This window comes from Gavia stellata, chromosome 28 (genome assembly GCF_030936135.1).
Source record: "Gavia stellata isolate bGavSte3 chromosome 28, bGavSte3.hap2, whole genome shotgun sequence".
Classification (NCBI taxonomy): domain Eukaryota; kingdom Metazoa; phylum Chordata; class Aves; order Gaviiformes; family Gaviidae; genus Gavia; species Gavia stellata.
In genome coordinates this window covers 8,664,325-8,676,223 of record NC_082621.1, presented here as the reverse complement: position 1 = coordinate 8,676,223, position 11,899 = coordinate 8,664,325, and the positions used below count along the sequence as shown (strand labels likewise).

The following is an 11,899-nucleotide window of genomic DNA, read 5'->3' as shown; positions in this document are numbered from 1 at the left end:
CCAGACCACTTTCAGAGAAGAAGAAACTCCAGAATATGCTAGGTATGTCATTTCAGCCTTCCTACTGACATAAATGCAAGGATCAAAATAGTTCCCTAGCCCTTCTGAGGTCTTTTTGGTGTGATTAAAAAGGCAGCTACGTTACAAGATGAGGAATAAATCGAGTATGTCTGCAGTTGCATGGAGAATCATTAGAATGAATGAATAAATGAGGAGAAGGAGGGAAGGAAGGAAGGAAGGAAGGAAGGAAGGAAGGAAGGAAGGAAGGAAGGAAGGAAGGAAGGAAGGAAGATACAGGACATCTCTATGGAAATTCCAGTAGAATCCATTCCATAGACTGAATATTTGCTGGAACATGGACAACTGAGACAGTGTAGTTTATTTTAGGGAGAGCATTATCATGATCTAGTCTTTGCTTGACTTTATTGACAAATCCCCAGAATGGGATTCAGCTGACTAAACACAAATGTGTAATGCCATACGAGATTTTGTGGTGATACCTGTGAACTGTCTCCAGCTGCTGCTCCAGAAAAGCATGATACAAAGTTTTTCCATGGATGCTGTGTCACATCTGTCAGCTCTGTGACTATAGATGAATTATGCATGGACATGTAAAATGGTACTGGGCACCTACATTTAGTCAAATTATGCTCACCTGTTTTGACTACAATGGAAGATTAGAATCATAGCTTACATGAAGACACCTAGAGTGTCTTTACATATCTTTTATGTACATATCTTACCAGATTAGTAAATGTAGGTGTAGAAATTCTGAATTTAATCCTCCTGTTTAGAGTCAGATGAGATTAATCTTATGGTTGACTGTTTTCAAGTACATACTGGAAAACTGTGCAAAGAGGATTTCTACAGGCACAAACTGTTATGCAAGAAAAGGAGCTGAAGGAATTCGATGGCCTATCATATTTGATGAATAGCAATAGAAGATCAAGTAGTCTCTTCTGAATAAAAATGTCAATGAATAATAACTAGTTGACCTAGTGTTATCTCTGTTGATTGCATGCTACAGGGTACCAATGGAGCAGGAGAACTCTACCACCACTGTGAAAAAATTTTTCCTTGTTGGTTTTACTGAAAGTGCCATGCTGCAGTATATTCTCTTTACAACCTTCCTCGTAATCTACTCAATGACTTGGCTTGGAAATGTCACCATCATCACCACAGTAATCACAGATCAACAGCTCCACAAGCCTTTGTACTTTTTGTTGGGAAATTTAGCCTTCATAGACCTCAGTGAATCCTCAGTGATTCTGCCCAAGATGCTATGGGACCTCTTGTCTGAGGTTAAGACCATTAGTTTTTCGGGGTGCATTACACAGATGTTTTTCTTCCATTTCACAGGAGGTGCTGTGGCCATCCTCCTCATAGTGATGGCTCTGGATCGGTATGTGGCTCTCCATAAACCTTTGCAGTATCTAAGCATTATTAATTACAACGTTCTCCTCGGGCTGGTAATAGGAGCATGGGTAGGGGGGTTTGTTCATTCTATTGTGCAGGTAGCACTGGTCATTCAGTTGCCATTCTGTGGACCAAATTTTCTAGACAATTTCTACTGTGATGTCCCACAGGTAATCAAACTGGCCTGTACAGACATCTATGTGGTTGAGCTACTCATGGTGTCCAATAGTGGCCTGCTTACAGTCCTCATCTTCATTGCCCTGATTGTGTCATATGCTGTCATCCTGGTCAAAATCAGGACACATATCACAAAGGGGAAGCACAAAGCCTTTTCCACTTGTGCAGCTCAGGTTGCAGGGGTGATCATCCATTTTGTACCCTGCATCTTCATCTATGCACGTCCGTTCCAAAAGCTTGTGGTGGACAAAGCCATGTCATCTCTTTATACAGTCATCACTCCAATGCTTAATCCCATGATCTACACACTGAGGAACACGGAGATGAAGAATGCCATCAACAGATTACTCAACAACATCTTTTTCAGAATGAGAAATTCACAGCTGTCCTTCCTTTCTTAGATGGTTGTTTCCTTTTACAGAGAAATGTAAAAACAAAGCAGATACTGTCAACTTCATAATTGACTTTTGCTTTTGACAAAGAAGGAAATTTAAATAACAATAATTAGCATGTGACTAAAATGACAATGCTGTCTCTCAACGTCATAACTGCCTGGCAACCAAAGTTTTTGCTCACTATTAAAACAGTGAATGTGCATTATAAAGAAATTCAACAGCAATAGCAACAACAAAAAGGCCTCCTTTTTTTTAATTACGGTAGCTCACACTACTAAGGGTTCAGTTAATTTCTAAGTTTCTGATTTCTAATATATGCTAGGGAATTTATATATGGATGTTTCTGGTTTTCATGTTTTCATGTGGAATATTCATGATTGGGTTAAAAAATGCAGAACATGCAACTCCACAATATACATGAAAATATTTTTGATTGTTTCTTAAAGATGAATATAAGTACATATTCTATTTAAAATTTTCCTCACTTACTTTCTTATAAGAAAATTTGTTTGTTCAGATAAATGCATTGCAATGAAATACTGAACATTTATCATTATCAATATAAAAAAGTATTCCAGGAAATCAAGCAGCAGTGAATAGAGAACAAGTCCATTGCACAAGAATAGAGGTCTTATTCATTTAATTTCCAGGTAATTAATTTCTTATTTTATACAAACATAGCCCAAGGTAGGAGATTCAAAGGTTCATCACTGACTTATTCAGAATTTAGTATTCCTCATTGAGTATATGGAGACCTGGACAGCCTATTCTTGCAATTTCATCACCACATTCATATTTTTAAGGTAAATTATATAGATATGGAGTGGGAAGTCAGCCAGAAAACACATTTTTACTTTGTTTTATTTTTACTGAGACAGACAACTCTCCTTAAGGCACTTCCTCCCTCCGTCCCTTCCTTCCTTCCTTCCTTGTTTCCTTCTCTTCCTTACTTACTTCTCTTCCTCCCTTTCTTCTTTCTTTTTCTTTTTCTTTTTCTTTCTTTCTACTGAATTTCAATTTACTAATAAAATACAAAAATATCATTTTTCCTTCAAAACACAAAATTATTCTCTAGAGTTAAGACTGCAGGCGTGTATTTGGTGTGGTTGGAATGAAGTTAACTTTCTTCATAGCAACCCCTATCGTGCTGTGTTTTAGACTTGTGACCAAAACATCATTCATAACACACCTATGTTATAGTTATTGCTGAACAGCACTTACACAGCATCAAGGCCTTTTCTGTTTCTCATGCTGCTCACCCCACCCTCCCCCCTCAACAAATAGGCTTGGGGTGAGCAAGAGGTTGGGAAGAGAAACAGCCAGGACAGCTGACCCAAATTGTCCAAAAGGATATCCCATACCATATGACATCATGCTTAGCAATAAAACTGGAGGGAGTTTTTCAAAAGTAGCCATTGCTCTGAGAGTGGCTGAGCATTGGTCTGCTGGTGGTGGGAGACTGCTTTTGCAAACTGTGCCTATCTCAACTCAAGAGTTTTTCCTTATTTTTGCCCTCCCAAAACACAGCACCATACAAGCTGCTATAAAAAAACTTAACTCCATCCCAACCAGACCCAGTGCAAGGTGGAGGACAGAAGGAGAGATCTCTTAAATTTATGTGTGGATTTTAGCTCTAGATTCAAACATTTAGGATGGGATTCAATTCCTATGCATAAGTGCCTTAATCTCTTTGAGGTACCCTTGGAATATCAAAGTAGTCCAATTAGCCCTGGCTGATGTGGCAGAAGACCTGTGGGAGTCCTCTTGTTCAAACCAACTGACAGCTTGAGGACAGATAAAGCACTCAACAGTGTCTGAAATGTCAGTATGAGTGAGATATTGTCTTAGCATGACTTAACATGTCATTTTAGGCACTGTAGATTATCTTTCCTCCTGAAAGATTATCTTCAGCAGACTCTACAGATTGAAGTGAGTCTCTAGTAGACTTTGTATCAGATCTGCCAATGCTATGTGGATGTCTTCGATACCTTGACATCTCTGAAATGAAACTGAGATATCTATGCTTGCACAACTGAATCTGCCATCTGTGGAGATTGCAGCCTGAATTTCAAAACCACTGCAGTTTAATATGTCTGTGCCTGAACTAGTCATTCTGTATCTCTTTGCTGAGTCAAGGCAGACAAATAGGTACTTTTTGGAAGGGTTTTCTCTAGGCATTTCAAGTATTTCCCTTAGGATGCTTACCCTAGAAATGCATATGTCATTACATTGATTTTAAAGGGAGTCTCTATGACTAGTGGAGCTATCCACAATTTGGATCTTCAAAATTAGATAAATTGAATACCAAACCATAGGTCCGCAGTGATTCAGTGATGATACTTGACTTAAATCAATTATATATTTGTGAACACTATTCTTTTTCAATAACACTGTAGTATTTTATCTTCTTTAATGACCTAGATTTCCACTGTATTTATGCTTTTCAATGTTCTGAAACGCTGCCTTTTGCAGAGCTCATTGTTCATACATATTTTTGATTATTCTTTTCTAATACAAAAGAGAAACAACTATAATTTTACAACAAAAATTGGGAAATCAAATACAGTGATCACATTGAGTGGCACTCATTGGCTTGTTTCATTTGCCAGCTCATAATAAGCTTTCAGCCTAGTCTTCAGCTGCTAGCTCAGAAGGGTGCAGATCACCTTTAAGTGTTGTCTCACATCTGGACATCTCAGAGACTTTGGAGTACCTCAAGTGACACTAAATGCCTAACTTAAAGCTACTGTAGGAAAACCCAGTAGTCCTTGACTATAATGGCAATGTAAGGAGTTAACTCACAGGTAGACATCTTCATGCATTCTTATTGCCTTGTAAAATTTCTTTACTGAGAGAGTGGTGAAGCACTGGAACAGGCTGCCCTGGGAGGTGGTGGAGTCAACATCACTGGAGCTGTTCAACGAACATGTGGACATGGTATTGCGGGACATGGTTTAGTGGGCATGGTGGCATTGGGTTGATGGCTGGACTTGATGATCTTACAGGTCTTTTCCAACCTTAGTGATTCTGTGATCCTGTATACTGTCACCTGGTCAAGAGGACACATGTCATGGCGCAAAGAGCATAAATAAGATGATTTATTCGCCTAAAACTTCTTGGTGTCTCTAGTTGATGTGGTGGAACCTGAAGAAAATAAAAGCTCTTTTTTTTGGTGGATATGCCCAAACATGTTACTTGTGGTTACTCCCTAAAGACCAAAATCTTTAAAATTTCCAGAGTTAGTTTTTACTGAAATATAAATTAGAAGAACTAACTTTTAAAGTAAGGATGCCTCAGAGTGGTTACCTAAAGTAGAAAAGCAATGATCAAAAGATACTTTTTTACAAAAAAAAATTCTGTCCTTCTTATTGAACTTCTTGATTACAGGGTTGGTTTCAGTCAACTCAGTGACTGTTACAGTTATGTCTCTGCGATAGCTGTCTCGTACCAACTCATCCCAGCAGTCTGACAGTATCTTAGGGAGCTGCAGGCTTCCAGATGTTTTCTGTGAACCTAAAACCCTCATGTTCCTTAACCTGTAGACCATAAGCTTGTCTCCTCATAGCATGCTCATTTGCTTTAAGAAAACTGATTATTTCTTCTTCCACAGTGGTTCATCTGATACAGACAATACCAGTCTAAAGGAGTTTAACATTCAAAGTGTGACCAAACAAATAAGACAGATACAGTCTGTCAAATTGAATTCATTGCTCCTTTAGAATATAAATGTACAGTGTAAACAAAAACTTAGTAGATAATCAATCACAATATACTCATGAGAATCAAAAAATTCCAGGGTATCTTAATAAAGTCATCCAAATGTGGAAACATTATTTTTTATAAGAAGGAAGGATTTCAGGTGGCTATTAATGGCACAAGTTACAGGAGTAGACATTCTTTAGGAAACACTGTCATCACACACTACGAAAATCCTACTGTGGAAAAAATGGAAAGAAGAAGAATATATATGACTCAAAACAAATAACGCAGGAAGAACAAACATCTCCTAGGCAAGGGAGAAAGCATAGGAAGATGTACTTTTAAACCTGGGAAGAATCTCTTATGTCATTAGACTTCTCAGTGAAGCTACAAATACTATATTCCAGATGATCAAAAGTAGGCTGTACATGCAACTTAGAGTTGTGTCAAGAAGAATTAAGTACCTGAAGAAGAATCATTCTGTAGCACAAATTGATTTTTATCTGACAAGGACATAAGGTGACTGGTTTTCAAAAAAGACAAGTCACTCAGCATTAGACATGGTAACAGAAAAAGAAATTATGCCAGTGAAAAGCCAGTGGGATCCCTTTACTCCTGAAAATAACAAAAAGGGTATTTCAGCACACCTTATTTAGTGTTAACAAGATGCAACCTGCCCTAGACTCCACAGACCGTATTAATGGGAACTACACTTAATGTAAAGGGACCTAAGTTGAATTTCCTCTGTCTCAGTTCTCCAGAAAGGATTTCCCATCTGCAAGTGTCTTTGCTGGAAGTTCAGGTATTTCAATAATGATAAGCTACAACAGTTGCAAAGAAAAAGGGTGACCATTCAGCAGGGAGTTAAGTTATTCCCTTTTCTCCTAAGGACAGAACCCTAGAAACAAGTCTCCTGATGGCCTTTTTCATTTCAGTATTTCTCAGTGTCTTCAGCACTGGAACAAGCACAGTGAAGAAGATGGAGGCCACTTTGTCCGGTTCAAGTGTCTTGAAGGGCCGAGCATAGATGAATATTCCTGGAATGAAAGTTATGCTTATTGCCATTATCTGGGCTATGCAGGTAGACAAAGCTTTGTGCTTTCCTTCGGTGACTTGCCTCCTTATCTTGACTAAAATGACAGTGTATGAAATGAGCAGCAAGACAAAAATTGGTATGAGAAGCAGTCCACCATTTGAGACCATCAGCAGCTCTGTCAGGTAGGTGTCAATGCAGGCCAGTTTCAGTACTTGTGGGACATCACAGTGGAAATTGTCCAGGGTGTTAGGACCACAGTAAGGTAAAGGGAAAAGCAAACCAATCTGTATTGCAGAGTGAATGAATCCACCTGCCCATGACCCTACCACTAGACCTAAACACACCTCACATTTCATTATTGTTAAGTACTGCAAGGGCTTATGGATAGCCACATACCGATCAGCTGCCATCACTGCAAGAAGGAAAATATGAGCACCACCAATGAAGTGGAAGAAAAACACATGCATTCCTTGAATGGAACAGTTTTGTGTTGGGAGAGGAGACCTGACAATAGAATAGGAGTATTTACTGATGATTCGGTGATATCTGTGAATGCTAAGTTGGCCAGGAAGAAGTACATGGGTGTGTGCAAGTGGCAGTCAGTGACAACAGTGGTGAGGATGGTGATGTTTCCCAACCAGGTCATCAGGTAGACAATGAAGAAGACCATGAAGAAGAATTGCTGAATCTCAAGACTGTGGCTGAAGCCCAGGAGGACAAATTCCATCACAGGGTTGGTTACATTCTGTGGCTCCATTTGCTACCATCTGAACATGCCTGTGAGACGAACAATGTAGAAGGGAAACTGAGGAAAGTAAGCTTTTCAATACCAAGAGATATGATCTTTCCACTCCCCTGGATCAGAAACCCCCATCCTAGAAACCTCCTTATTTCCCTGCACTATACAGCAGAAATTTTATTCAGTGGAGGTAGTCTTAGTGTTGGGAACTGTTTTCTTTGATCTTTAATTTAGCTCCTCTTCATCTATACCCTTAAAATCCAGTGTAACTTCACAGTTAGTTGCTATCTTCATAAATAGACTTCTGTTTCCCCATTAATGCAGGTTTTGGCCCCTCCTTGGTGCAACAGTACTTATCTCTAGTAGTGCCTTTTTCCATTGACACATCAACAGCCCTTATGCCTCATAGGACTGCTTTGTCTGCAGTCTCAGAGTTGCCTGATTCACCTCCTCCACAGAGGACTCCAAAGAGAAAACAAAACAAAATAAAACCAAACCACTCATCCTCATCAAAGCAGATGCTAGGAACAAAGTTACTATGAAATCTATACAAACTTTTCTGGGTCTGAACAAAAATGGTTTTGCTATAGCCACTAAGGGATTCCTGCTCTGGCAATCATTAAGAAAATAAATACTTTAGAGTATTTTATGGTGTAGTAGCATTTACTGTGCTACTCCTGTGTTAGACAAAGGGAAACAGGACGTATTGCACATTCTTTACTTTGCAGACATGTCTGTTTCAGGGCAGAGGCAATCTGAGAAAAAAAAAAGAACATTTCAGCATGCAAAAGAATGCCCAGTTTCTTGAACTGCTCTCCAGTACTGTGAGACAAGCAATCTGAAGAATGAGAAAAGACAATCTGTCATGTAGCCCACAGAGCTCTTCATCATATCCTGCAGGGGGGTGTGCCCTAGCCTTTACATTCAGAGAGGTCCTGGGATATGCAGACTGCAGTTCATTTCATTTGTACAGGCATAGGCACTTCATTCTACTTATCTCAGATACCTGAATTAAGATTCAATCATCCTCTGAGTGTGTCTAATTCTTGTTGTTGGTCCTAAGCAGACCTTGACAATTAGCTCAATCACAAAAGTGGGACTGTCTTTCTAAAAGTAAATGTTCAAATTACACATGTCCTAAAATACTCACAAGATTTACACTGGATTGGAAACTGGAATGCATGATTTATGGGTGACACATGCCCTTGAGGTATAGCAACTGAAATTCAGATGGCATTTCTGTTTAGGAAGCTGGATCCCACCTGCAATGTCTTTTAGATACATACATTGGACTGCACCTCTCTTGACCTCAGCTCTCAGCATCCTAAACCTCTGTACATGAACTAGTCGTGCAGTCCTGTTGAAGTAAAGGTTGAGGAAACGGCAGCTGCAGAATGTGATCAGTTTGTTCTAGTCTTGATAGCTACCCTAGGATGAGACAAACTATGCTCTGGGAGTGCCTGTTTCTCACCACTGACTCTAATGAAGCCCAAAAGGCTAGCTTATATCTGGATTCCTATCCTGTAGCTATCTGAAGATATGTGACCAGTATTCTAACCCCTGAGCCTACAAAGAGGCACTTTTGACAGCCTTTAGGTGCCCAGTGCTCATTCCAGGACAAGAAAAACTTCTATTTTGCCCTACCTGCTCTAGTTCACCCTGTTCCCCCTGTGTCTGTGAGAACTCCATGTCACACCTCAGAGCTTTCATTTTTCACATCAGACTTTCTTCGCTCCACTTCCTTTCGCCATTCAGTCTCACTCCAGGGATCCTGCACTCCAGTCCCTATTTCTCTTTGTCTTAAATTCAGTGACTCAGCATACCAGACACTTTGTATACTTCGCCATTTACCAAGTCTGTTTCCAACCCACCAGAAGCAGAAGTTCCTTGTGCCTGTTCCATTTTCTCTGTGTGTCCCAATTACTTGCCCAAAACATGTGAAATCTTTGTTTCTCCCATCTGAAAATGTGAGGTGTTGTGCATTTCTCCGGGCATTCTTTATGCTCCTCCCACACTTTCTCAGAATCCCTGTGAACTCTTCTTGTCCTCATAAAAAGTTTCTCTCATATTTACCTCAGTTCCTGTCTGTACTGATGAGATGACAGATTATCTTGTGCTATGGACAATAAGCCTTGCTTGCTGCTGCTTTCTTGGTTTTGTAGGGGCTGAAATTTACAGAGTCAGTTGTTTTGACTCAGTTTGTCTGAATGGCTGGCATGGACAAAGCCTGAATTTGGGACATTTCCTCTTTGTGTCTGCATCCTCTTGCATGGAGAATCAGATGTTCAATTCCGAGAGAGACCACAGGATAAACCAAATCAGGGATTGGCAGAGAATTTGAGCTTGTGCCATGGCTGTGTCATTAAAAAATTCAGAGTAACCTATTTCTCCCTTATCCTATTCAGATTTTCATATGAAACAATAAACTTCTGCTCACAGATGCTCTGACTAGCAATACCTATTTAATTTGCTGGTCATGGTTTGTGTGCTATGTCCCTTGAAAACAGAGATGTCAGGGAGCAGGAATGGTTCCTCAAGGGAAGGCAAGCCAGGGGGTTGAGAGTGACAGCGAGGCAAACAGGAGCAGCCCACCTCACCAGCAAAGGCAGCAGTCCCACCGTATACACCAAAAAAGAGCAGAGCAGAATCGTTGAAAGTAACCAGACAGCCAACAGTCCAGTGACTGCTAGAGGGAAAGGGATGCTAGAGAACATAATACCACTAAGCTCAACGTGGCAAGTGGACCAAGCGAAGGATATGCTACATAAGGGAAATTTTTACATTCACACACACATGCAAATACACAATTAACTGAGATTTGCCAAAATTACCGTTCCAGTGAGCCAGCACAGTCGAGCCCAGGGGAAGATGACACTCTCCAGACAGTCTCAGGACTGGGTTCTTGGGTAGCAGGTTGGCACCAACACGTGACAGCTTCCCCTCAGGTGCCCTGCATCTGCACACTGTAGCAATGTTACCCTCCTATATTTACTACAGCAGATGTCAGAGCAGGCTACCAATCAGAAAGTCCACAATTACATCATTCGAGCAGATTCAGACATTGTTCTATTGTCGTTGTTGATCCAAGGTTGTTCATGGCTTGTTCGCATTGTCTTATTTACCATGGCTCACTACATCCAGCTCCTGCTTGCACTGCAACTTGTCTCTTGGACAAAACACGGCCATGATACTCCCATGTCAGCTAGGCAAGTCCATAGTAGTGAAGCAGGTTGAAATTTAGGCCAGGAACTCAAGTAGTCAAGATGAGGTAAAAACCAGGAAGATACAAGGCCAGGCATAGCACACCTGCAGCATAGCTAGGGCAAGAAACAAGAAGAGGACCTAAGCTTAAACACTTAAGTCCTGAACCAATTGGCAGAATGGAGTTTCCAGATGAAGTTTCCCACAGCTTTCTCATAACTTAGATGTTTCACAGCAGATTAATACAAGGTTAAACAACCACATTATATCAGTGCTGACCTTGAACACAGGCATTTAAACCCTTGGGGAGAGAAGAGACAGCAGAGAAGGATTACAAAGAAGGATGTACAGGCAGCTCAGGGCACTTAAAGCCTGTTGCTGCAACTGTTGTCCCATCAAGTCTGAGAAAGTCATCATGAGTAAATCGGGAGCATTGGCTGAGGAGTCACTGACACCTAGAAAGGCAAGCTGGCCAGCAGAAAGTACATGGGGTTATAAAGCCATGGGTTGCAGATGACCATGACAACGATGGTGAAGTTCCTTAGATGAGTTATGACATAAACTATGGAGAAAAGCATGGAGAGAAAATAGTGAACAAAGAGTTAGCTGTCCTATGAAACTTCCTTCTGTTATGTTTTTGAGGACTGCACTGTGCCAACTGTTAATCTCGGACCCTCTCTCTGAAACACCTGTGAGGTTTAATAACAGGATCAAGAAAAAAAGAAAACAGGAACAGTATTATTTGGGAGATTTACGGATTGTGTCATAAAGGAATGAATTAAAAAGTTCATAGTTCATTTTAATCCATAGATGGTAATCCCACAAGCATAAAAGGCTCACCAAATGTCCTTCTGTGCTAAGCTCCATGAGCCTGAATACTTTATGCGACTCCGTACAATACTATGAGTTACATGCCAGGATCATGTCAGTAGTCAACAGGTAAAACCTGGCAAATCAATACATTTTTGGCTCATTAACTGTGTGGTTTAATTGTATGTACACTTTAGTAAGAACAACCCATTTGTCAGCTCACAGCTACAGAATCAGCAAATTACAGAATCATGTAGGATGAAGGGTCCTCTGAATGTTTCCAGTCCAGCCTCCTGTTTCAAGCAAATTGCTAAGGGACCTATCCAATCGAGTTTGGAGTATCTCTTAGTATCTCTGTGGCAATGCCACAGCCTCTCTGGGCTCCCATTCCAAAGTCTGTCCACTCTTGGTAAAAGAAAGATGATT

At 40.4% G+C, this 11,899-nt stretch overlaps 1 protein-coding gene and 1 pseudogene across 1 annotated transcript; one reads left to right on the top strand and one right to left on the bottom strand.

Moving 5' to 3' along the window:
• Positions 1 to 1,034: 1,034 nt before the first annotated feature.
• LOC132319445 (olfactory receptor 4D1-like) lies at positions 1,035 to 1,994 on the top strand. Its single transcript, XM_059830234.1, has one exon. It carries the CDS (start codon positions 1,035 to 1,037, stop codon positions 1,992 to 1,994), a length of 960 nt encoding a protein of 319 aa, XP_059686217.1.
• A 4,557-nt stretch (positions 1,995 to 6,551) lies between these two features.
• On the bottom strand, positions 6,552 to 7,480 carry LOC132319444 (olfactory receptor 4D1-like; annotated as a pseudogene).
• Positions 7,481 to 11,899: the final 4,419 nt, after the last annotated feature.